We start from the raw sequence: 27,924 nt of genomic DNA, 5'->3' as shown, positions 1-27,924 counted from the left end.
TAGAGTTGTTGAGTTTGAGGACACTGGTGAAAAACAGGCTGTTTGCTAAGCCATGTCTACGCTACGCTCCCTCTTCTCTCCGAGGAAGAATAGAAGCATGGGCGATATAGGCGCTTCCCATTCCTGATCAGCCCTTCTACCTATTGAATTTGCGATGCGTACAGTAAGTACCAAGGATTACTGGACAGATTTGAATAGAAAAAAAATTAAATTACTAGTTGTTCAGCCTTAAAGTCTCTGCGTTCGCTTGGGCTTGCCCTTACCCGGGAATGACCTGATGTCACCTAACAGGACGGACTCGAGTTGTCCCATCAGATTTATCTAACCAATTTATGCAATCAGTCATTAATAAATTAAACACAGAACGTGTTTAATTAAAATGGGTTAAGGAAAGCTGGCCTTTCTTCAAATTATATTTTTGCCTGGAGCTTAAAATCCAACCCATTGCGAGTTGTCGGAGATGTTAAACCAATTGCCCAACGAGGAGGCAACACCTAGCCCAGTGTTTCTCAATCTCAACAACTTTAAAGTATATGTACTTCAACTCCTAGAATTTCCCAGCCGTGGCTCGGGAAATTGTTGAGATTGAGAAATACTACTGAACCTCCAAATTCCAAGTGGAAAGAAGAAGAAAGCCATGGGAAAAGGTGCTTTTTCAAGAAGCAACTGGACTTTGTTTTTTAAGACGGTTCATTTTTCATCCAAGAAGCTTCTTCAGCTCTGAAGAAAAAGCACCTTTGGGACAACCCTGGATGAATGAGAATCTCCATAGACACAAAGCCACGGAAAGTTTTTATCCATTTGTCCAGGTAATTTTGTCAGGGATCGAGCGCAACTCGACGTTAATCCTAATAAATTTCGGTTTAACAACAGCTCGGTCACTTTCCATCGAGGTAGAGCCGATTATCAATGTATAGAGAGGCTGTTATTAAATGTAACTATGGACAGTACACAATAGGTCGACTACCTAGTTTTTCCAAAATATTCTCCAGGGAAGCTCTGGTCCGAATCAGCCTGATTTAAGAAATGGAAAATGCCGTCCGTACAGCGCGAATATAGAGAAATCACCCCCACCTTTCTCATTTCTTCGCGAACTAACCTGATTCTAGTAACTAAGAGACTTCCAGGGAAGGCCCGCACGGTTTTTTACTAAGAGCACCAATCAGCTGCTGGTGGTACCCCTTAACTCCGCCCATTTATTATCGGCGATTCTTTATTTTACCCTGCCGAGGTTTCACCTGCTATAGTCTGAGCTACATATCTGCGTTGACTCCCGGAATTGGGCTTTTCCTCTACTACTCGAGAGCCAAGAAAGGGAGTGGTTCGTTAGCAGCCGTAGAGACTTGGCCACCCGCGATTTGTGCAAAGGGCAACAAGCAAAGCAGCTGTGCTTCTAATACGGGGTTGATTGCGTGAACGAAAATCTGCCAGGAGCTGGAGTGAAGAGTAAGCGAAATACCCTCTCCTCTGTTAAACAAAATTATGTGGTCTTGTGTAGTACTTTGTCAAACGATTATGTGGAATGACAATCCTCGGTAGAGAATGTGCTTTGGCCGGTGTGTTCGACATTTCTAAATGACATACCTGTGTGGGGTTTTTCCTTTTCGGTGGAGTGACACAAGAGAGATGTTGCCAGGATCCTGTGTCTTTTATTCCAGATAGGAAAGGTAAGTTGTCCCTTCAAGTCAGTCTTGACTCCTACACTTTTCTTGACCGTACTTTTGGAAGTTGCATTTCCTTATTTCTAGGTCAAGAAAAAGGAACTGGCTCAAAGTCACTGGCTTTGAATCTAAAGAAAAACTAGAACTCACGTTTTCCTCTTTGTAGCCTGATACTTTTGTTATTGCGCTAGTGCCAAGAGGCACTATTGAATATTTGAATATTTTAATTTGAACCCCAGATTAAAGGAGGTGGGAAGCATATTTTAAAAAGTGGAGTAATTTTTAAAAGCAATTGCGAATGTTTCTAATGTCTTGCATATTTAAATAATGCATCTATCATAGAAGAAATATTTTAAAACCAAGATAAATATATAAAGGAACTATAGGAATAGAAAATTGGATGAATCTTGGAGAGCAGAGCTTCTGAAGATCTGGGATCTATGACTCAATGGTAAAAGAGTAATAAAAACCAATTGTTCCATGAACGAGTACAAAAGTGCACATTAGTTCACTTCAATGTACTCAATGTACAATGTACTCAATGTACAAGGGGCTAGAGGCTAAAGCATATGAGGAATGATTACAGGAACTTGGTAAGTCCAGTCTAACAAAAAGAAGGACTAGGAGTGACATAATAACAGACTTTCAATATTTGGGGTTTACAGAGAAGAGTGGCGTTGACCTATTCTGAAGGCAGGACAAGAAGTAACAGATGAAAGTTTATCAAGTATTGATCCAACCAAGAATTAAAGAAAAACTTCCTGTCAGTAACAAAAATTAATCAGTGGAAAGGCTTGCTTCCAGAAGTTGGGGATGCTGCATCACTGGAGGATTTAAGAAGAGACTGGACAGATTGAGTAGGTCATCTACTCAAACAGAGGATTGGACTAGAAGTCCTCCAAAATCCCTTTCAACTCTGTTATTCTGTATAATGGGGTGGAAATTATTTTAAATGTTTGCTCTGAAGAGATGTTAGTAAATGCAATTAAATTTGCAATTTACTTCTTTTGCCAGAGGAGTTCATAAAAGTAAAGGACAGCAATGTTTTTAATACAATAGATTGTCTATTCAGATTTCTTGTAGGTATCAATAATGTTGGACCATGGCATTCATCTTATTTCTAATATGTTGTCCACCTACGTTGCTGTTTCTACAGCAAAAATTATAGTTATTAAAGGCTCTGACACACATCCCAAAAAATCCAACCCTTTAAAATCCTCCTAAAGTTCAAAAAGCAAATCTCCAAGAAATGAAGACTAAGCATGCTTTGAGGTAGAGTTCATGGCTATTAATTAAGAAGGTTAAAAGGGAGTGGCATTGCTAGAATCCTGAATAGCAACATTCCCTTTTGCAATATTTTTTGCAGGTTCTAGTTTGTCTGCAGGAAGCTAGTTCCAATATCTTGTCATGACCAAGAAATTGCATGTTCAGCAGTTGAAGTTACCAATTTTTTTTTTCAAATATCACTTTTCCTTGGCACTGTCAGTATCCTGCTGCTGCTGCTTTCTGTTTTCATATTTGTTCAGCTATCCTGCTGCTGCTGCTTTCTGTTTTTATATTTCATATGCTTACAGCATTTTAACTTTTCTCTGATACTTATGCTAATGCATTTTTAGTATTTTTTCCGTTTTTCTCTTTTGACCAGAAGTGGATTAGAAGGCAAGAAATTCTTAATTATTTATTTTTCATTGAGATGACTTTCATTTTTCCATATACCAAGTTGCATTCCTAAACAATCTTTAAAGTTTCCATTCCCATTACATAACTCTGCATACAGATCTTCTTTGAAAGAAACCTGGGATAGCTATGTGACCTCTCTTTATTTCAGAGCTGTATCATGACATATGGCAGCACTCATGCTGTAAAAATAGATTGTAAAATGCATGTGGGTTTTGAAATTCTTCCTCACCATGCAATTACACTATAAGTTATAGGTGGTACTTGGTTACAATAAAAGCTCTGTGGGTATTGTACTGTATTATATTAATTAACACATGCTGCAGTTTTGTTTAGGAAACATAGCAGAAAATTAAAAGAAATAGTATTGTGGATCCTACCTGATTTGATAAAGTTATATTGAGGGCAAAACCTACCCTCTGTGCTTGATACTGGTTGACTCAACATCGGTTTGCAGAAATGAGGAACCTGAAGCTTTTCAAATTTTGCAGTACCACGGATCCCTATCACTCTTGCCATTGCAAATAACTATCATTCACTTATCACAGATGGACCTAAGACAACTCGCTGTGGCCAGCCAGCTGCAGAATAACTCAATGCAGGGTAATTCAATGCTATATTAATCGTTTCATTCAGTTACTTCTATTATTGGTGACCATGTTTTCATCAGAACTATTGTAACTCTTGTATTTATGGATTGACTTTATTTTATTGATATTGGCCATGGTTCCATTGAAATTAATTTAACTTTTGTATTTGGTGAATTGTCCTGCAGCGATTTGGTCGTGGCGAGTTGTCCCATTCTGTCACAGGTCACCTACACTTAGCACTGTTCTTTGAATTGCAGATGTCAGTAAATCTTGGTGTACATGATGATAAAGAAATCTTTACCATCTTGCATCCTTTCTGGGTTTCTTGGAATACATAATTCTCCTTGTATGGTTAATATGAAAACATTTCTCATTTACTGTTTAGAAAAATATTTTCATATTCAGCTTCAAATCAAGTCAAATGTTAAAATTTTTAGTGCAACCAGTAAGCCAAAAAACACAACAGTAAAATACACAGGCCTCAATTATTAATTAACTTTTAAATGCAATAAAATTACATAATTATAGTAACTGTGATACAAATCAGCAAAATTTGTAAGTAAATCAACAAAATTTGTAGTAAACCTCAACTATGGATAAGATGGAAACAAGAAATGATAGTACAAAATCAGGCAATCTGGAAAGACATGTCAGACATAAAAGGTTGGCACATGCTTATTTGAGAAAAACTGATAAATTGTAGAGTTGGACACACTGTAGTTTGAAAAATATCTCAGAAATATTGTTCAAAATGACTCCTGGCATTTTCAAGCCCTAGTGGATAGAGATTTTCCAAAGAAAGACCTAAGGACTACAGTTTGTTATTATCTTTTGTTAGCCAGGTTGGTTTAAAATATTATCTGAGAACCAGTTGAGTCAAACCCACAGATAAAAAAAGTTTCAACCAAAAATTAAGGAATTGAAAGTAGGCCCTGTCACCCACTTAAACAAGATTTTTTAATTATAAAACATCATTCTTGATGCATCTTGGAATATCATAAGCTGAAATATGATCTGAGCAAGAAAAACTTTGCAGTCTGCAAGAATAAAATGTGCTCCCTTGATTAGAAGAATTTTAAGACAGGTTTAGGATTATGTTCGACCACACAGATAAATGTGTGTTCCAAGATAAGGAAGTCTAGAACTGCACCCAAGATATTATTTAGTATACGCCTGCTCACTGTGGTCTCATTAATTTGCCATTTATGTAACCTACTGTTATACAAACACTAGCACTTTAGATTTGTGATAATTTATTGCACGTTGTTTTAGACAAAAAGAAGCCAATGCCTCAATGTCCTTCTTATTCCCACGAGAGACAAATAAAATTACTACATCATGCCAGTTTGGTCTAGTAATTAAAGCATTGCCTAGAAAGCAGAAGACTCTGAATTCTAGTCCCACCTTAGGCATGAAAGCTAGGTGGGTGACATTGGGCCATTCATTCTTTCTCAACTCAATTCACATCACATATGTAGAGAAAATAGGAGGAAGGAGTATTAAGTATGTTCACCAACTTGAGTTATTTATAAAAATAATAAAGGTGGGATAAACAAAACTAACGTACAAGGCTCGAAAGGCTCGAATTGCACAACTTGCTAACATTGGGGAATGATGATCAGAAGATGAGAGAATCTGAACTAATGTATAAATTAAAAAGTAAAGGGACTACAATGTTCTTTTGCCTTACCCCTCGTTCAGTGAAAATAGCTCCAAAAATATGCCTATAAGAACTTCTGTCTTTCAGTAAAGTGTTAGAATAAAGTCTGAATAAGAAAAATAATATTTTATCCATTGAGGATTCTTCAAGTTCTTGCTATAGCTGCTCCTTTGGAGTCAGATCAAAAGATGATTTGAAATCCACAAAGACTGCAACAAAGCAAAGAAGTGAACTGTATTTTCAGCTAAACGGTGCAAGACCAGTGAAATCATCTAAATTTGAACAATCCCTCCTAAATCCCATCTGTTTCTCATTGAGGACATTTTCATTTTGCACTCAATCCAAAAGTTTTAAATAAAGATACTGGTACAGGAACTCCTCGACAACACAGCTCACTAAGTTACAGTCCAAAGTTACAGTGGCACTGAAAAGTGACTTATGACCATTTTTCACTCTTACAATCCCAGTGTAAATGCAGCATCCCCATGGTTCTATGATCAAAATTTGGATTCTTAGCAACTGACTCATATTTATGATAGTTGCAGTGTTCTGGGGTCACATGATCACCTTTCATGACCTTCTGACAAGCAAAGTCAAACGGAAAGCCAGATTCACTTAACAACCATGTTCACTTACCCACTGCAGTGATTCATTTAACAACTATGAAAGATCATAAAATGGGGCAAAACTCACAACTGTCTCACTAAGCAATAGAAATGTTGGGCTCAATTATGGTCATAAATTGAGGACTACCTGTATTAAAAACTAATTGGTCTGTAGTCAGCAGGTTTAAGTCAATTTCCTATATTCCTACAGAGAGGGATAACTACGGGTAGTCCTTTATTATTTTAATGAGTGTCCATTCCAGTTTTAAGTGATAGTGGCTGTTAAGTAAGATGGCCTTGTTTAATGATCCTCACCCTCTGCTCTCCCTGATATGACCGTTAATTGATCATGCAGGTCGTTAAATGGAGCATGATGTGCCTCAAGAATGGGGAGATCTTGGGAAACTTAATGCAGGCTCAGACTCTCTGGACTTTCCACCAACATCCCTGAAACAACCCAAACTTGGCTTGCTGCTCCTCAGGGTCCCCATAGCCCTTAGACTTGCTTCTGTTGTCCCACAATGCCCCACAGGCCTTTCCCACCACCAGGACCCTGCAGGCCCTTCTTCCCCCCAAGTCCCTACAGGGCGCTCAAACCAACAACATATCCTGCATTCAATTATTTTAGGCCTGGATTCCATCTAGTTTCCATAGCAAGTCTATGGACTAAGCTTGTGAATACTACTATGGATAGATGGTTACTGTTGCTTATGTATAATATTTATAAGGATCCCATAATTCTCTTTTCAGCTAAGGCTCACACATAATGACTTTTTAATCCTCCTAAAATGGACATTATACCTCTTTTACTTCTCTTTAAAGGGTCCATGCTAAATTCATAAGAGCTATATTCTACGTAGCACCTTGCATTCCAAATATAATATTAAGAAGAAAGAGAGAATGTCTAAAATCAAAATCAACCTGACTTGCATCATAACATAACATTTTGACTGAAGTTAATGTCACACAGGTTTCAATTCTGTCTTTATTGAAGACAATATGGTTCGCAACAAACTCAGAAAACTATCAACATTTGGCTTTTCCAGGCAGTAATGAGTTGTGAGTGTGCATTCACTACATTTAAACAACTTATTAAAGTCCTAGAAGCCAAACAGGATCTGTCTGAAATACCCAAGAGTTTTTTTCTGAATAATCAGGGTACTCTTTACAAACCAATGAGATATTTATATTAAATAATATTAGATAACTAATGTCAGCATGCTTCAATACTTTCCCCATAACAGTTTGAAGGGCCAATACAAAAATAAAAGGTCTCAATAAGCTTGGCTCTCCTTCCAGAATTTAGCAGAGGCCATATATTGGCAGATTCATCTAGATCAGGGTTTTTCCAACTTGGCAACTTTAAGATATGAGAACCAACTCTGAGAAGGCTGGCGGGGGTATTCTGAAAGTTGAAATCCAAATATCTTAAAGTTACCAAGTTTGAAAAATGCTGATCTAGATACCGGTAATCAGCATTGTTCATCTTCACAACACCGGCCTTGACAATCATTCCAAGCAAAATACAATTATGCAGTTTGATGATGCCACTGCTACCAAATGGTTAGGCAAGTCTCCTTCATTACTTCTCTAGGTTAATTGAATATATGTACTTACCCAGAGGTATTGTGTTTCAGCGAGACTGAAAGTGAGATATACATGAAATAATTATTTACATACCTGAAACAATAATGCAAAATAATTATGAAATTTTTGTCCCTTGACCCATGTTTATTTCATAAAAGATATTGCCTCTTCTATCCTGCCTTAACTCCAAAGCGTTCACAGCACTCTTAGGGTCTCTGTCAGGTCTTTGCACTACAGTAATTACTATGCCATGCCAGTTCTTCTTGTCCTCACTTCAGCAATGTTATTCCAAACTCTTTTAGATCTGTGTGAATGAACATGAATAGGATTGAATGGCTGGAATATGGAGCTTGTGCATTGTTGTTTAATGAACTTTTGAATCCAGCCATTAATATTCCAAATTAAGTGAACATTATGTATAAGATAAATTTTTCTAAATGACCAGAGAAGATAGAAATAGAAATTCAGATGTGATAGGCATCTAATAGGAAAATAATGTTTTTGTTTATTTTCCAAGACTCATTGAAAAGAGACAGGCTTAACCTTCTTTGATCCTCTGTAAAATCTCAGAATGTAGTAGTGAGCTTTCTGTCAGCCTTCACGTCATTATCATTTAGAGCCAGTTTTCATTTTCAACATTAATTTTTACAGGCATATAGTTTTTAGCTTTTGATTGGATAGTTGTCTTCTGCATAAATATTTTTGGGTAAAGCCTCACTGTGGTCTTTATCATTATGTTTAAGTATCTCTTGGGCAAAGTTTTATATATATAGCTACCGTGTTTCCTGGAAAATAAGACCGTCTTATATTTTTTTGAACCCTGAAATAAGCACTTGGCCTTATTGCCATGCACGTCATAGCCCAATTGTGCTTATTATCAGGGGATGTTTTATTTTGTGCTTATTATCAGGGGATGTCTTATTTTGGGGAAAACAGGGTATCATTATTATCTCTCCCCCATGCCTAAACTGCTGTTGTCCTGCATAGAATATTAAGAAAACATTGAAGTATTAGGGCAATGAAGTAACAAAAGACCAACAAGAGAATTTCTATGAAAGAAGTCAAAATAAAGATTAACTTTGGATGTTGGCTACACACAAACCTCAGAATAATATATTTTAATCAGAAAGACAAAAGCAATAAGAATGAATTGTAAAAAAAATATTTTATGGAACAAAAAATGCAAAAAGAGTGGATTGAGAAGCATGGTTTATAAGATTTTTGAGAAAAGGAAGCATACAATAGTACTGTAAGGAGCCCCAGACTGCTCCTGAGTGAAGGAGTGGAATGTCCTTCAGTTTGACCTGAGGTAACGGAATGTGAGGCAAGTGGCAGTTGGAGGAAAAGCTCAAGAAGAAGTTGAAGAAGTTTAAAATACTTTGTAGTGATTATTAGACAACCAGGAAAATAATAGCAAGAGACATTCTGTGAATAAGAGATGTTTTTGAAATAATTCTGAAAGAACAGGAAAAAATATAGAAAGTGAAAGGAGCAAGAAACAACTGAAAAGAAAGCCAAAACAATGCAAAAAAATAAAATAAAATAGAGACAGCTGGAAAGAAGGGCCTGGTAAATTTCTTCACAGCTAAAAAAAGCAGCTGAAGCAGCCATTTTATGGGCATTGCAGGTATGTGTAGGTTAAGACTGAATGGAATTGTATATCTAAAATATTGTAAGTGAGTAGTAAATTATAAATCCAATTATCTTGCATGAATATATAGCAGAAATTACAGTATAATTTTCCCTGTTGGAACAACAGCAAAATGCTGAAATCCTGTTTTGAAAAGTTTTAATGAAACAAAGCATCTAAGAGTAAGGAACTGTAAACCAACTGAATAAGAGCAAAGAAATTGGGCAACAAAAGCAGAGTTAAAAGCCTTATTGTGTAGCTCATGGGGCAGTACTTGGCTTACACTAACTGACCTTGAAAAAAACTAAGCAGGCTCCAAAACTAATCTGGGACAGACATTACCAGGGAATAGGCTGTAAATGATATCAGGGAGGTTGAAAAAAATCATCCTCAAAGAAGGCCAGAGCATCACTTTTGTATGATTGCTAAAAAGCTTGCACAGAATTTATGTTGCTACCAAGAGGATACATTTTACTTTTTAAAGTTGTTTTTAAAGTTTTGAACAAGGTTTGTATTTCAGAGTCAGGCTGTAAGAAGTCTGTGCACATAATAGTCAAGAGTCTCTTTACTCATAAATGTACCCTTCATTCAAAGTTACTCAGTCAAAATCCAACTACTCTGACAAGTTTAGGGACTATTGTGTAATTCTATAAAGCATGAATTTAAAACAGATAAGTTGAAAGATCATAATACTTTAAAAGACCAGTACAGATAGTTCTGGTCTTGTTATGACCAGTCATATACTGTAACTGTTTGAAATTACGACAGACTTGAAGTAAGTTACAGCCTGTCTTCCAAGTTATGACTGCTGCACCACCTCTGCATTGCTTGATTCCATAGTTTGTTTGTTTGTTTGTTTATTTTATTTGTCACAACAGTATATATAAGCATAAGCATGAAAATAACTATATAATATAAAAGCATATATATGAGCATAAGTATGTGATAACTATATATATAGGAAACAATAGGACAGGAATGGTAGGCACATTTGTGCTTTTATGCACGCCCCTTATAGACCTCTTAGGAATGGGGTGAGGTCAATAGTAGAGAGTTTTTGGTTAAAGCTTTGGGGATTTTGAGAAGAGACCACAGAGTCAGGTAGTGTGTTCCAAGCACTCTGTTACAGAAGTCATATTTTCTGCAATCAAGATTGAAATGGTTAACATTGAGTTTAAATCTATTGTTTGCTCTTGTATTGTTATGATTGAAGCTGAAGTAGTCTTCAATAGATGATTCTATGAGTTAAACACAGGTCCTGTCGAAGGCGGCGGAGTTCTAAGTTTTCTAAATTCAAGATGGCATAATCTTGACCTTACCTTATGGTGGCATAAGGTATTTTGTTGTATTCAGAGGAGTGGAGAACTCTTCTTGTAAAATATTTCTGGACATGTTCAATTGTATTGATGTCTGAAATGTGGTATCGGTTCCAGACAGGCGAGCTATATTCAAGAATTGGTCTAGCAACTGTTTTATAAGCTCTGGTTAGCAGTGTAGTGTTTCTGGAGAAGAAGCTACGTAAGATTAGGTTTACAACTCTTAAAGCCTTTTTTGCGATGTAGTTGCAGTGGGCTTTGGCACTTAGATCATTGGATATGAAAACTCCAAGGTCTTGGAGATGACTTTTATAAAAAATAATAGCATAACTCTCCATTATTGTTTTAAACTGATAAACAAGTGGAAATTGTGTGTGTGGGGTTTCCAATTAACCAAAATTTCTGAATTTTTATTATGAAAAGAAAAATTTCAATAAAGAAGGGAGTAGGATTTCAGGTGGGAAAACTGAAGTTTTCTGAAATCAGTCTGTTTTTATTATAGTATAATAAAATAATGGTATAGCATTATAGCAAATTCATGATTTTTAATGAAAAAGAACCTTTTTTAAAAAGTAAAGATATACTTCAGCTAATCAAATTACAGTTTCATTAGAACTGTGTCATGTTTTTTTTAAAAAAACTGAATTTCTGTTTGACACCCATGTACTGTTTCTGAGTGATAACAAGTCAGTTGTGCTTATCTGAAGCAGATTAAAATATGTAGGATTATCTCTAGGACACAGAAAAGTAGATAAAGTTGGGACTCAACTCTGAATAATGTTACTTTCGTTACTAACTCTCATATCTTCTGTGTTTAGGAAAGGCACCTTTTGTGACCTGCCTACATCAATTCAAAAGAAGGTCCCATCCTATTTGTCTCAGGTATGTACTTCTATCCATGTTTTATGTTTCTTCTTAGACCTCTTGATTATTTTTTTAAAACTATTGCCTCACCTCCTCTAGCGACTCGCTGACAGAGTGGAGAAATGGATGGAATATTGGAGAGGCCAAGAATAGACAATTATTTGTGGACTGATGTGTTTTACTTACTGTGCATGCTGCTGGCCATTTAGCCCAATTTTCCTCACACACATGAGGAATTTAATGAATAAAAATATTCTCCATCTTTTAGAAAGATGACGGGAGCACTTAGGCAAGCTGAGTAAATTTAAAAAGTTCCGGAGAATCTTTTATATGCTTATAAAGGCTATTCAGAAAATAAATAGAAACTATTCTTATTCATTTCACTGTATGTAAATTGACAGGAAAGGAGATACTAAATTTTAAAAAAAAGATTTATAGACAAAAATAGTAAAGAGAGAAAAGGAGGAACAAGCTTCTGAAAAGATGAAAAGCTTAGAAGAATGTGGTAATTACAGTTTTGCAATTTCACCATTAAAAGTAAATGATTGCATTTGCCTGAATTGTATCTCTTGGGTTTTTTTATGCTTGCCTTAGCAGTAGCTCAAAAGCCAGATACTTCTTCATAGTATTTTTTAATGTTTCTTTCTCTTCTCCTTTTTCATATAGAATTGGCAATGTTTGGAACAGTAGTGATTGGAATTGGAATTGCTGGATCTGTACGAATCAGAGATTTGTTAAATCCTTTGCCTTCCAGTCCTGTTGAGCATCTTAAATTATTGGGATTTGTTTCTAGGTGAGAGGGGCCTCTTTATTTAATTTAACAAGATACAGTGTAGTCATACAAATGTATGCCTTGTCTTGACTATGGAGTCCCATCGTTTTTAAATCCTACGGCTTTATTCTCATTTACTAGTTGAAATGATACCATCCATTTCAGAATCAGAATGTAATGGCAGAATAGAGTAAGTTACATGGCAAAACACAGAACTAGTTGTTAAGCAATATGATTCATTTAATGCAAAGTAATGCCTGAATTTTTAAACTCTTGCATTGTCTTCTATATTTATATCACCATTGAGAACATTTCTGCTAGAAGTCACTCCTGTTTTTCCATACAAATATTTGTAATATATTTCTCATTGAATGAGGACAATTGTATTTTTCAGTTATTAAGCTACTTTACTCCAAATATTGGAAACTAATAATATGCAAACAAAGTCAAATTCACAACTGTTAGATTCGGGCAATAACGAGGCAGGAGACCAGATGAGTAACAACAGCTCTTTACTATATGGTGAACCCAGCAAAAGCAAACGGTAAAAACCCCTCCTTATATACAGTTCAGCTGGAGGCTTCAGCCAATTAGCAACGTGCTATTTCTCGCTCTATTTTCCCTCCAAAACCCTTAAAGATACATTACACTCCTCCCCTCCCAGAAAACTTTTTACCCTTATTTACATAAAATGAATAATTATTTTTCTACGTAGTCACGTAAGTACGCAGGGCGTCTCCTAACTCTTTCGGACCTGCGCAGTTCATTATCTGGGAGTGAGTCGAGCTGGCCGGAGGGACTGTTCGTTCCTCTCAGCTCCTCCTCCAGGCCATCCGGCCTTGGATTACTTGCAGAGTCGTTCCTGCTTTCCTTTGGAGGGACCGGTTGGTGTCGCTGGAACTCAGATAAGTCCTGCGGTTTTCTCGGGTTTGAGTTAGCTGTGGATTCAATCATTGGATAGTCAGGGCCTGTTTCGTCTGTTTCTAGACTGGTGGCTATTCTTTTTCTTAACTGGTCTATGTGGCGTTTCCACACCCGGCCATCCTCTATTTCTACGAGATATGATTTGGGCCCGGTTGTTTCTAGGATTGTTCCCTTTTGCCAGTTTGGGCCTTCACCATAATTGTGTGCCCATACGGGACTCCCTACTGTCAATTCTCTTGTTTTGCCCGGTGTTGTTTTGTACCCGTCTGGTGTGTAGTTCGGGTTTAACCGGTCTAACGGGCATCTAAGCTTTCTCCCCATCAGTAGCTCTGCTGGGCTGCGGCCAGTCGCTACACAAGGGGTTCTGTGTTGTACCGCTAAGAAGGTGTCAATTTTTAATTGCCAATCCCCGGGTCTGATTCTGGACAATGCCTCTTTTGCACTCCGGACGAAACGCTCTGCAAGGCCGTTCTTCGCAGGGTGGAAAGGCGCCGAGAGGACATGCCGGATGCCCTCTTCCGCCAAGTACCTCTCAAAAAGGGTCGCCGTGAACTGTGGCCCGTTGTCTGAAACGAGTGTGTCTGGTAACCCGTGTGTTACAAAAAGGTGCCGCAGGACTGAAATTACAGCCTCTGCGGTCATGGATTTCATTAGAATGATTTCCAGCCATTTGGAAAATGCGTCTACCACCACTAAGAATGTTTGGCCGTGGAAAGGGCCGGCAAAGTCGATATGGATTCGGGACCATGGGCCCTGGGGTTTCTCCCACTCTCGGATTGGGGCCGTTGGTGGTAGTGGTCTGGATTCCTGGCATGCTTGGCATTTCCCAACCCTATCGCTAATCTCCATGTCCATCAAGGGCCACCACACATAGCTCCTGGCTAAACCCTTCATTCTCACGATCCCAGGATGGCCTTCGTGCAGAAGTTCCAGAACTTTTTTCCGCAATTTCTCTGGGACCACCACTCTATCCCCCCAGAGCAAACACCCCCCTTGCACCGACAATTCCCCGCGCTTTTTTACAAATTCCCTAAAATGCTCACCCGGCGCAGCGGGCCATCCTCTTTGCACCCAACCCATTACAGTCCTTAATGTAATGTCCTTGTAAGAAGCCCGAGCCACCTCCTTGGAAGTGACTGGACCAGAGTCCAAAGAGTCAATTAACAAGACGGGTGTGCCCGGAGTGGGGTCTTCGATAGTCGCTGGTAAAGGGCATCTGCTCAAGGCGTCTGCATGCCCTAACTCCTTTCCTGGCCGATGTAGCAGTTTGTAAGAATATGCAGCCAGAAAGATAGTCCATCGGGTCAATCTGGGCGAAAGTGCCACGGGCGTTGGGCGATCGCCCGCCAGCAACCCTAGTAAGGGTCTATGGTCTGTGACAATTTCGAAGTCGCGACCGAAAACATATTCATGGAACTTCTTTACCCCGGAGACTATGGCCAAGGCTTCCTATCCAACTGACTATAGTTCCTTTCAGCTGAGGACATTGTTCGGGAGTAAACGCTATAGGGGCTTCTGTGCCATTTGGCAGCCTGTGGCTGAGCACAGCCCCACCCGTAGGGGATGCATCACAAACTAGCACCAATGGTAGTGTGCTATTGTATTGGATCAATAGGCTATCACTAGACAGGAGGTTTTTATTGCTTCAATGCTCTAGCTTCCGCCTTTCCCCAAGACCATGCAGCATTTTTCCTAGTAATTTGTGTAGCTCGGCTATGGTAGCCTTATTTTTAAAAACCGCGTAAAATTTACCAGACCCAAAACGCCTGCAACTCTGTTTTGTTTTGGGGTGCTGGGGCCTTTCTGATTGCCCTAACCTTGCTCTCAGTGGGTGGATCCTCCTGTCTATCCGTAGCCCAGGAATTCTAAGGATCCTACCCGATCTGGCACTTGTTTAATTTGACTTTTAAACCGGCGGACGGAAAATACTCAAAACTTTTCTCAGTCGCACCCCTAGTTCTTCCATATTATCGGCGGATACCAGTACGTCATCAAAGTACGGTACCACCCCGGGGAGCCCCTGCAGAAGCCGCTCCATTAAATTTTGAAATAATCCTGGTGCTACACTGACCCCAAACTGTAACCTGGTGCATTTGAAAGCACCCCTGTGCGTTACGATTGTTTGTGCCTCGGCCGTGCTGCTATCTACGGGCAACTGTTGATAGGCTTGGGCCAAATCTAGTTTGGCAAAAACCTGCCCTTGCCCTAGCGAGTGCAGCAAGTGTTGCACCACTGGGACGGGGTAAGCGCTTTTTTGCAAAGCTTTGTTTAGCGTCGCCTTGTAATCGGCGCAAATCCTGACTGACCCGTCTGGTTTCACTGGGGTGACTATCGGCGTCTCCCACTTCGCATGGTCGACTGGCACTAGTATCCCCTGGCTTACTAGTTTGTCCAGTTCCCGGTCAATCTTGGGCTTCAGGGCGAAGGGAACCCTCCTAGCCTTTAAACGGATAGGGGCAACTTGAGGGTCTAGGTTGAAGGAGATAGGGGTCCCCTTGTACTTGCCCAGGCAGTCTTTGAAAACGTCCTCGAACTCCTTCATGAGTTCGTCCTTGAGGTCGACTTCATTTCGGAAGACTCCGGTCACTCCCATGCCCAATGCCCGGAACCAGTCTAGTCCCAACAAACTCGGCAGAGTCCCATCGACGATGGTGATGGGCAGAGTTTTTTCGAACTGTCCATACTTGACGTGGATGGTCGTCGCCTCGGACAGGGATCCTGTTCCCTTGATAGTCCTGCACTCGTAGCTTCTGTGGCCGCAGTTTGCGTTTCGCGATAGCCGGCAAGTTTTTTTCTAAATTGCTCCAGGACATGATCGTAATTGAAGATCCAGTGTCCACTTCCATTCGGCACGGCACTCCTTCGATGAGTGTTTTAATAAAGATTTTTTTTTCTAGGCGTGTTGATGCCTGGCCCACTCTCACGGCGGTCTGATTCAACTTCGCGCCTTTTTTTCCTTGACCAATCCCGGGCCGTTTCGCGGTTCCCGCGCTTTGATTGGTCGGTTTGAATTTTTGGCGGGAAGGTTGGGGCGCTCGGCAGGCTTTCGCGATGTGCCCTTTTTTTTCACATCGCCGACACGTGGCATCCTTAAATTTGCAATGTTGCCGTTGGTGTTGGCCCCCGCAACTCGCGCATTCGCCCCGGTCTTCCCTCTCCGGCCTCCCGGTGTGGAAGACTTCTTCCTCTTCCTCCTCTTCCGCCTCGGCCTGTACTTCCTCGTTGTGGACCGGGGTTGTTTTCGCTGTCGCCCCTGGCGCGACCGGCTTTTGTAGTGTTTCTGCCGCTTGGGTAGACATCTCGTGAGCCCTTGCCTCGTCCAGGGCGATTTTGAGCGTTAGGTTGCTTCTGGATAGCAGCCGCCGTCGCAAACGGATGTACCTGACCCCGCAAATTAGCTGGTCGAGCAACGCGTCTTCCAAGTCTTGGTACTCACAATGGTTCACGGCTTTCCTCAGTGCTGCCATGTACACACTGATGGACTCGCCCTCTTGCTGCATGCGCTGCCTTAATTCAAACCGTTGAACGAACTTGGAAGGCGTTGGTGCATAGTGGGCTTTCAAAACAGTCTGCAGAGTTTGCCACGGTACCGCCTGTACCGGCGTTGGCTCAGAAAGCGATTCCGCGGTGTCGAAAACCTCAGGCCCGCAGTGACTCAGGAAGTACGCCCGTTTCCTGTTGTCCGAGACTCCTTGGAGCTCGTTGGCTTCGAGGAAACACTCGAAGCGAGCCATGTATGACCCCCATTTTTCTTTGGCTGGGTCGAATGGCGCTGGCGGTGTATAGCTGGACATCGTTGCTAACCGCCCTTATTTTGCTGGGTTCGTTCCTGGTGCTCTTTTGCCTCGAGATCCCACCCTCGTCGCCAGTGTTAGATTCGGGCAATAACGAGGCAGGAGACCAGATGAGTAACAACAGCTCTTTACTATATGGTGAACCCAGCAAAAGCAAACGGTAAAAACCCCTCCTTATATACAGTTCAGCTGGAGGCTTCAGCCAATTAGCAACGTGCTATTTCCCGCTCTATTTTCCCTCCAAAACCCTTAAAGATACATTACAACAACCTTGTTTTAAATTTGGAAATATTGCTCTGGCTTTCAGACAGGCTATTTGAACCATTCTACACTTTTTCAGTGTTGTAATAACCTTTTATAGGGTCAAAACATTTTCAAAAATATTGAAATAATCCATTTCAAATCCAGAACAACTTTTTTTTCAAACTTGAAGCAATTGTTTTGAATTTAAGTTGCTACTGTTTTTCTATAGTAATCACACTGCCTTTTGATTTTAATGCTATGTAAAATAAGAGAGTCTTTTTCTCAAGTTTACTTGTGAAGTCCTCCCAGAAACAATTCCATAACCTGAGAAGTACATTGTTAGAAACTTTATTCTTTGTTAATATTTTAATCTCATACAGTGTATGAGTCAGAACAGGATCTTGAAGTTGAGATCAGTAGGCTAAAGAGAAGCATTAATTCACCATATTATCAGGGTGCAACTGCAAAGTTAACATGCAAAGTTAACAATCCATTGAAACCAACTTCAGTTAGGACTTTCTAGATCTGACCATTAAGATGTTAATACTTCTCCTGCTGCTGTTTTATAATCTGGGAATTCCCAGGGAAGTCTTTCACAGAGTTGCTTTCTTTTTCTGCTAAAACTAGAAGATCTCTAGGTGATGTTTATCAAGTCAAGCAAATTAGTCTGCAAGAAGCTCTAGACAATCCCGAGGTCCATGCTGCCATCATCAGTACAGATAACCAAAACCACAATGAGAGTGTAAGGTATTGCCTTTTGAATTCTTAATATCAAATTGCCATTAGAATGTTCATTGATTAGTTGCCATTCTAAACAGCAGGATAGCCAAGGGGGAGATCAAAATTTTAAAAATCACAGAAATAATATCATAAACAGGCCAACTGTTAAAGAACAGCAAATTGTTGTTTATTTGCACATTTTTTACCACTTTCCAGAGAACCTGGGCTTTTTATAGCTTTCAAATAGTTACTGTCTATTAACATATCTGACAATTAGTATCAATTAAAAGATTTAAAATGAAAAATTCTTGAGTGGGATTGTTTTATTATTTGGGTATAGATGTATGTGCATGCATGTTTTTTAATATCTTATTTTCATTCTCTGCGAGGCATACAGATTTTTTTATCCACTGGAAAACAGAATAGAAGCCACTAACATTTTCTGTATTATCAAAGTGATGATAATTTAAATGGATAATTAGGCATCCATCAGTTACATTTTAGAACCAAATTCTGAAAAAAATATTAAGCTTTACATTCAGTTGCAAATCGAATATCATAATATTTAAATTGTACCTTTTCCCAGCTTTCAAAATTATGGAAGTGAGAAAAGTAGCAGAATAAATATGCATGCATCTTATTAGGAACTGCTTTCATTATCTACATATATATAGTATATAATATGTACTACACATATTATAAAGTGAATATTGGTGCATCCTGTCTAGTATCTAAATGTTTACTTAGAGGAAGGCCAAAATGTGTATTAGATATGATAGTTTTCCAAAGCTGCTGATAATAATTGGGGAATATCTATATACCGCTTTCATCTTCCTAAGGGAAGTATAAAATATAAAATTCTTTCTTTTCTATAAGGAAGTTCCTAGAGGCTGGCAAGCATGTCCTTGTTGAGTATCCTTTGGCGTTGTCTGCAAAAATAGCTCATGAACTTTGGGAGTTGGCAGAGCTGAAAGGTAATATATAATACAGAATCCACATCTATTGTTTAAATGTTGATACTCAAATAATTGTTTTTCATTTCTTCTTCCCTCTCCCATTAAAGTCAGAATTGTTTAAGCTAGAACTTTAAATAGTAGGTAGCATCCTAAGTAATGTTATCCATTTAGTACCTAAATCCCTTAATGGATTCAATTCTGTTCATATACTGAACGGGGATATTGCATTACTGAGTGAATTGCAGGATTCTAATCAAATTTTTCGTTTTTGAATTGAGGACTTTGTAATCTAGAGTGTAGGAGAGCCAATTTGGTATAGTGGTTAAGACATGAGTTTAGAAACTGGGAGACCATGAATTGTAGTCCTGCTTAGGTACAAAGCCAGCTGGGTGATTTTGGATTAGTCACTTTCTCATAACTCAAGGAAGGGAGCAATGGCAAATCATATTTGAAAAATCTTGTCTAGACAATTGCAGGGATTTATTAACTCAGTCTCTGAGAATTTGACATGATTGAATGGAAGAAAAAGAAATTGAGTATACATTCTAGGACTATACAATCATAATTTTATTTGATTCTTTATGAATAGTTGAATAAAAACGAGAATGTTGCTTTTATTCCTTCAACATAACATCTTGATGCACGACAATAAAATCCATAGCTAGTTTCTGCCTCTTTCCTAAAAGTTATTGGTCTCTTATCTAAAGAGTTATGGCTTTCACAACTGGGAGACAAGAAGTTAAAAATATAAATTTCTTTCATACCTTCCACAATACAATCAATGTACTGATAACTCTTCTTTTGGGATGTTCTGCTGTTCTTAAATATTAATTGCTTTGTGATCATAACATGTAACTTGTCCAAATATAAATTGGCTCAACGGCAGGCAAGATCCTCCATGTGGAACATATTGAACTACTAACAGAGGAATACAAACAACTGAAGAAAGAGGTATCAGGAAAGGAGCTTGTGAAGGGAACATTACATTTCACAGGTTAGTTGTAGGAGATCCTTTGATTTCATGTCTTTGATGAGTTACCCTGATTTGAAAAAATATTTGTATATGTAGGTTTGTGTCATGAATAGATTGAGCCATTTCATACTAGAGCTAGAAAAAGGGGTGGTTGGAAGATATTTTGAAAAATGTTTATTGTGAACATAAATAAAAATTGCAGTTCAGTCTTTGAGGACAACTATATCAAAGGATATAACTATGAAAGAATAAATATTTACAAGGAGAACAACCAAAAGTATAATCTGTATTCCTCAATTATAGCTTAAAGTATTACAGTTCAATCTGCCACTTGTATGTGTAGATCAGGTCTCATGCTTTTTAATCATTTTTAAATTATGTCTGAAGATATTTTAAAATATTCTCTTTTCCAGCTTTTAAGTTTTCTTTATTATTCCTAAAGGGGGTCCATTGGATGAAAGATATTCAGGATTTCCATCGTTCAGTGGCATTGCTCGCCTCACATGGTTGGTGGATCTTTTTGGAGATCTAACTGTCACTTCTGCCACAAGAGAACAACAAGAAGAAAAAAACTACTTCAGAATGACAGTACATTTTCAGACTGCAAACAAAAGGTTCGTTTTCTTAAGCACTAGAAATGTTCATTAATCAAAATAATTTTATTCTTACTTAATATTGATAGATAATTAGAGAAACAATGTTAATTAATTCATCTATACATTCATTCGTTTGACTTTATTAGCAGCCAAACTCTAATAGACTCTGACATTAAGGCCAGATCATTTTGCTACTAGTCAGTAGTAAATAATGTTGCTTTTTGAATAAAATTGATCTTTCGTTATGGAAACTATTATTGGAGGTTTTTTTCTACTAGTCAGATTCTTAATGGTTTCCTTAGCAGCATATGGTCTGTTTCTTAAATTTTCCACTTTTGTTCTACTTGATTTATTCAGTGCTCTTCCATTTGTGCTTCAGGACATTTAGTCCTTGACTTAATATTAGTTCTTGAGTTAGCACTATGATTATTGACTGCTAAGAAATAGAAGCAGCACATAATTTAAATATGCTGCCTAATATTCTATCATAGCTTCACTAGAGGTGGAGCTCTTGCCTCACAATCAGGAGGTACCTAGGTAGAGGCAGATGTAGGGTCTCCTGCTTGGGCAGGCGATTGGACTAGATGACCTGCTAGGTCCCTTCCAGCTCTGTTAATCCAACTTAATCATAAAATGTTACTTGCTTTTACTTTTAAAATCTTAATCTTTAGTTCCTTCAAATAATGCCTTAGAGCTTGATTTCTTTTCATTTTTTCTTTGTCCGTCTCAATAAAGTCTTCAAATATTTAACAAGGCTTTTTTGTAACTCTAATATAGGAAAATAATCAAGATGAAACCAAATTCTTGATCTGCTATTTGTATATCCTTATAATTTTAAAGATGTTATTTTTTTAAAAAATCCAGTATAATGTACTTTTACATCCTCTTATTTTAAATTTTGTTCATACCATATTCAGCTAAATCTGTTTCTCTTCTATAATATCTTTGAAATAAAATCTATCTATAGAGTGAGAAACTCTAAAAATTAACTACTAGGTCTACTGTACAAAAATAGTTTTCAACATATACAAAGTTAAAATATTTTGCTCTATTCTGTACTACCATGTTTTCTCAAAAATATGCTAGGACTTATTTTCTGGTTGGCTCTTATTTTCAGGAAAACATGGTAGGAAGTCATATTTAGCTTTTCTCCATTAATTGTAATGTTTTTAGTTCTTTCTGGTTTTATCTAATGTCTAACCTTTTAAGTTCTATCCTATCATTTTTTAAAGAATTCAAAATAAAAGTATTTCCCCAAGGGAAGTATTATATAATTAATTATTTTTAATATATTTATTTATTCTTTATCACCAAAATTAAATACAAAAGAAATAAAGAAAAAAAAGAAAGAGTCTAACAAACATCCAGCATTTACAACAAAAAGGAAAAAAAAACCTTGTGTACAAATCCCTCAAATATCAACTACATGTAACATTAAACATTAAAAAAAATCCACCCCAGCTGAATGCTGAAAGATTAAAAAAAACCAAATAAGTTGTCCTATAATTAATTGTAAAATCTTATTTCAAATCTATCTGGACCCTTAGTTCAGCCTTGCAGTGAGGCGGGGGCAAATAAATTTAATAAATAATTAATAGTCCATTTGTAACTTTTCAGACTCAAAGTTTTAATCACCACTTCAGTGTTTGTTTCAAAAACAATTATATTTAAATCCTTAAACTTATATTTAAAACGTCTTTCACTAAGGATTCAAGAAAACTGACCCAAATTTTCAAATGTGTTAATCAAACATACCTAATACCCAGTGGTGAGATTCAAGTGATTTAACAACCGGTTCTCTGCCCTAATGATTTCTTCCAACAACCAGTTCATCAAACTGCTCAGAAAGTTAACAACCGGTTCTCCTGAAGTGGTGCGAACTGGCTGAATCCCACCACTGCTAATACCTGAAAAGTAGTTAACCGATTTTTGAAAGGATTAGTAAAGGAAGTATGGAAGTTGAATGTCCTTTTGAAAGCCTAGACCATGGTTTGAGCTAGATGGCTATTCCCTCAATACCCGGTGCTATAAATCCACTGAAGACCGCTATCTTTCAGTCTCCTCACAAGATTCAACAGTCTGGAGCACATGTTGACGATCTCAAGTCATCTCCTTGTCCAGAGAGGAGTTACGAAGGGCCGGTCTACTGTTCATTCCATCATAGTTTCAGGTCACCATTTGTCTCCTGGAAGTCACACTAAGAATGGCATCTTGAAGATGGGGTGAAGTACTGCCTTTTTCAAAGCTGGCAGAATTAACCCCCTCCCATAAGATGACATTTTATGACAACTAGATCCAACCACATGCTTAGTTTGATTCTGGGAAGGGGAAAAGAATAGATAGAAAGGTGAGACAGAGAAAAGTAATTTTTAAGTCCTCGGAAGAAAAAGTATGAGAAAGAAACTCAGAGCAAATATATCTTCATTGTATTAGAAATATGAATAGGGCTCTGACAGGTTTCCAAAATTTTATTAATGCCCCAACCATATTATAATACATTCCAAAATTCTTAGAAACTATCATGCCATTATTTTGACTGTCATTAAAGGCTGACAGCAATTGTGATTACATTGGATATCTCACGACCCACCTGCTGGCTTTCTTCTTTTCCAGTTTCCAGGCAATATTGTCTCGTGATTGAGAATGTCTCGTTTTCAAACAGATCCAAACCTATTGTCCCTGAAATTTCTTTGATAATTTCATCTGTATAAAAGCGCTCCTTCCTGATGGATTTTTTTGACCCCCCCCTTTTTTTTTTGCCTTTTAGTATTTACTTATTGGGTTCATACAACATACTAGTAACTCTGAGCCCAGATTAACAGAACATAGTTGCTATATTCACATAGAACGTTATGTCTAATCAAAGCAACTATATTATGGCTTAAAGTGATTTTTTGATTCATTCAGTTTGATAGAACAGTGGTTGAGATCTCACAAGATCCTAAACAAAAAATATAGAATCCTATTTTATTCTGCTCTAGTGAGATGTGTAGTGAGACCCACCTCACAGAGAAAGAATTAGCAGACTGACACAGAATATCTGATCTTCAACTTTCTGTACATCTATTCTGAGGTTACACCCACTTAGCTCATTGAGGATAACCTTTTGGAGTAGGATTTCATCTGAAGTTCAATTTTATAGATATAATTTTATTAAGTTATTAAAATACTAAATAGAAAGAAAAATGAAAATAATGGGAAAGTATGGCAGGATAAGGGAAGAGAAAGCACAGGGTAGAAGGGGGAAGAAAAAAAGCATTGACTTCTGACTCCTTTTAACACAGAAGAATAAGACAATAACATAGTAATATGTACTAGCCATTTCTGTAATAACAAATCTAATTGTAAAAACCCAAAATTAAAGTTTCATTTTTCATTTCAGTTTTTTCCACATCAAGCACAAAGTCCAGAAGCACTACTTTACTTGTATTATTTTTTTAATTAAAGCAGTCAATTTAGCTATCTCTGCTAACTCCATCATCTTTTGCAGCCAGTCATTCATTGTTGGACTTAAAGTATAATTTCATTTTTGTCAATAGAGCATTCTTGCTGCTGTCAGCAAAGTTCCTTTTTTTCCAAGTTCTTTGTCGATTAGGCCTAAAGGAAAACTTTCCAGTTTTATCTTTATATTCACTTTCAGAATCTTCTGTATTAAAATATGAATCCTACTCCAATATTTCTTTGCTTTTTTGCAGGTCCACCATAGATAAAAAGTTCCTTCTTTATATTTACATTTCCAGTATACATTTGAAGGAGCCTTATACATTTTTTAAAAAATTATCTAGTGTTAAATACCAATGACATATCATGTTAAAAAAATCTTTTATCTGAAGTTGATTATAAAAAACCAAGAGCTGTTAGATCTAGAGTTGAAAATCTAGCACTAGAACTAGAACTTTGCCAGTTGTGACTTGACTTAATTCTGTAATAATTCTGCAAATCTAAACTGGTGGGAGGAGAGACAGTAGAGACTAGCAGGGATGAATTTTGTATCAATTGTGATGATTTCAGGTTTCCAGATCAAACAGAAAACACAAATAATAAAAATTAGCTATTTAGTCACTTTCCATGAAGGTAAGCAATACTAGCATGTGCTGCTAAGAGATGGGCAAAAGTGTCCAACATTGAGAAAATGAACAAAGCCAGGGTGTTGAATATTGCAGGATCTGTGGCCAGCTTATCTAGGACAACAATATCTGTGTTTTCTTTGTTGAGCCTATAGAGATCTATGCAAACAGCTTCTGAATGTCATACTACCCTCTTAGCTTTTGGCTAACATATAGGGCTCCGGATCTATTCTGTTCCCTGGCAGTTTCCTACTGACATTATTCCAATGACATCATCCATTTGCAGTTGCTGAATATTTGGCAACTCTTACTTATGGCTATATTACTGGGACAGAAGCCTAGATTTCAACATCGAACGTTAGTGTCTGATAAACATAAAAGCGTTGTTAATATATTCCTGACCAAATACATGAAAATCCTTTTGGTGAGGGAACTGCAAAATGCACAAAAATGGAAAGACACCATGGAGAATGGCTGATGAGAATGACAGAATTAGCAGAGATGATAAAATTGGCTTGTTTAATTAGAGAAAAGGCAATAATCTGCTGTATTTTTCAGAGTATAAGACGCACTGGAGGACAAGACGCAGTTTAGTTTTTGGGGAGGAAAATGGGGGGGGGAAATCTGCCAACCAGGTATTCATCTGGCTAGCGTCCTTAGTCTGGTCAGCTTCAGCACATTAGTTTGCTGGTTTTGAGAGCGAGTGCATGCTTTTTATTCCCTGCTTGGGGATAAAAAACAGCTTCTAAAGCACAGCTGAGAGGGAGCAGCAATGAGAAAAGCAGGCAAAGCTCGGAAGATCACATCATCGCTAGCGCCTTGTGAGGACTGAAAAAAAGCTTCACAAAAGCTACATTCGGAGTATAAGATGCACCCAAATTTTCAGCCTCTTTTTGGGGGGGGGGAATGTGTCTTATACTCTGAAAAATACTATATATATATATATGTATGTGTATATATGTATATGTATATATGTATATAACTGACTATTAAAAAAAAATAAGAGAGACTCTTTTTCCTTTCCTTTCCTTTCCTTTCCTTTCCTTTCCTTTCCTCCTGTTTCCATTTTTCTTTAGTTACTTATTATTTTTATTTCCTTTCTTTTTTATTTTTCAAAATTTGTATGGTTTTTACTTTTTTAAAATATTTATTTAATAAAATTATATATATAAGAATGCCTTTGGAAAAGGGTAAACTTTACAATGTGTTTTCAAGGAGGCATCACATTAATATTCCACAAATGTAAGGAATCAGAAGTGGCCCACAAAATACCCATTAAATGTCATCATAGGGTATTTTGCTATACTTTTGTCATAAACCTGCAGTGATGAGATTTCCCTTTTTCAAAATATATATAATCATTGTGCATTCTTTTCTCTATTTCCTAATAAAATATTCACAAGCTATAGTCTTTCAAACCAGTTCACAAAAATAGATTGCAATCCCAACATCACTTGATTCCAATATACAAAAATATAGGAATATGACTGTTTTGTTGTATTTTTCAAGCTGCACTAATAGATTCTATGTCATTTCTGTTTATCACCTTTCTGGCCCCTGGGTTCCAACTACTCAAGTTTACTAATCACTGTGACATGATTTTATGATTTTGATTTTAGCTTGAGCAACAGTGGCCAGCACATGACTCCCACTGACATAACTGTACCAATTTGGTAATAATTGTTTTAAAATCAGTAATTCATAGAACATGTTCAGTATACATTACTTGGCAAATGCAGTATATTCCTATCCATTCAAGGCTATAATATCTGAAACTTTTTTCTCCCCTGCTATTGCCAAAATGTTAATTAATGCAGGAGAATCTACTTCTATTGAAAACATAAAGCTAAACATAAACCAATGAACCATAGCAATTCTATATATTCAAACAGTACAAATGACAAATCAAGCAATGAATCTCTACTGCTAGATGGCAATTATTTACATAAAATTCAAAAGCTGGACTAATTCATGTTCACAATTTTGCCATCTTTGTGAGTTCTTTTAAACAATTCTTTGGAAAGTTTGATTTCTTCCTTTTAAAAAAAGTCCTTCTGCTCTAACTAAGGCCTCTGACTTGGATTGAAGAAAGGGCTCCAGGGATGAAACGAGATAAGAAGATCAACTTCTGTTTCCAAAGTGGGTGTTTGGAATGTCTCCCTGAGGCTCCACGTTCACCAGTTGGCCTTTTCATGCAAGACCTGATTATCTTTGCCAAAAAACTTTTGGGGAAGATCCCCAAAGAGGAACTGACAGCTGAGAAAAGGCGCATTCTGCTGTGTCTCAGTCTTGCTGAGGAGATTCAAATGCACTGTGAGCGACCATCAAAATTCGACTCTTGAAAGTGTGTGAAACTACAGGATTCACCATTTTAAGCTGTTTCTTGCACTCCCTATTTAAAATGTTCTTCTTCTAATGTGCCAGCTTCTCTATTCTATTAAGCAATGTGTTTCTAATAAAGCCAGGTTGAATTTAATCTGGCAACAGAGGGGGTATATAGGTACTGTCTTGCCTTACTGCAAAGCAACTTTCTAATCAAAAACTAGTAAACAAACTGCCTGCATGTCTTCTAGAAGTGCAATAGCAAAAGAGTGTCATTTTTTCACAATATTTATTGTTGAAAAAATAATCTTTCTCAGCAACAAAATATTCCTCTGAAACACTTTAAATTCTATATTTAAGCCTTTATGTATATTACTCAAATGTTTACACAGACATTAATTAGTGTGCTGAACAGCTTTAAGTTTATTTTTGGCCCTTAAATTGCTTTTTAACCTCAGTTTCACAAAACATTGAAAAAAGTGCCCTTTCTTATGTTCATCTCTAATGTTTAGCCCAAGAGTACAACTTAGCTTGTACAGGATAGAAAACTGTACTGAAAGGATAGTGAGTGAAGAAAAATTTCTGGATGGGAAGGTGCTTGCTGGTGTTGTTGTTATTATTATTGTTATTCTTTTTGATTTGGCAACTCTTTATATATCATATTGACCTGGTTTAAACAAAATGTGTGAATTATGAATTAGTCAATAAACGTTATTTTAAAAATTGGTCTTAGTATAATACATGACTAACCCATTGAGCTTTAACTTAAGAATCCAAAATTCCTATGACTGTAAATCATAATTACAATCCATTTTTTTCAGAGTGCATTTTTTTTATGAAATGATGTTTGCTTCAGGTTTGACTGTGCAAAAAAAAAATTTGAGGGTTACACTAAGTATGCCTTATACTAAAGTAATAGCTCAGATGTCCACATGTTGATAAGTGGCTATATCAACATATGGACATC

General features: G+C 37.4%; 1 protein-coding gene across 4 annotated transcripts; it reads left to right on the top strand.

Moving 5' to 3' along the window:
* The first annotated feature begins 6 nt into the window (after positions 1–6).
* On the top strand, positions 7–27,682 carry BLVRA (biliverdin reductase A). Of its 4 annotated transcripts, none has more exons than XM_058181879.1 (8): positions 7–163; positions 11,545–11,608; positions 12,257–12,383; positions 17,951–18,070; positions 18,920–19,017; positions 19,886–19,993; positions 20,415–20,586; positions 26,704–27,682. In XM_058181879.1, exons 3-8 carry the CDS (start codon positions 12,265–12,267, stop codon positions 26,975–26,977), a joined length of 891 nt encoding a protein of 296 aa, XP_058037862.1. In that variant the 5' UTR covers positions 7–163; positions 11,545–11,608; positions 12,257–12,264; the 3' UTR covers positions 26,978–27,682. The 4 variants fall into 4 exon arrangements, with proteins under 4 accessions (XP_058037862.1, XP_058037864.1, XP_058037861.1 ...); XM_058181881.1 differs by lacking the exon at positions 7–163 and adding an exon at positions 1,238–1,446 and having other exon boundaries at positions 17,951–18,065; positions 18,924–19,017; XM_058181878.1 differs by lacking the exon at positions 7–163 and adding an exon at positions 1,238–1,446.
* The last annotated feature ends 242 nt before the right edge of the window (positions 27,683–27,924 follow it).

Source organism: Ahaetulla prasina, chromosome 4, assembly GCF_028640845.1.
Source record: "Ahaetulla prasina isolate Xishuangbanna chromosome 4, ASM2864084v1, whole genome shotgun sequence".
Classification (NCBI taxonomy): Eukaryota; Metazoa; Chordata; class Lepidosauria; order Squamata; family Colubridae; genus Ahaetulla; species Ahaetulla prasina.
Note: the sequence above shows the minus strand (reverse complement) of the source record. Positions and strands in the feature narration are given on the sequence as shown.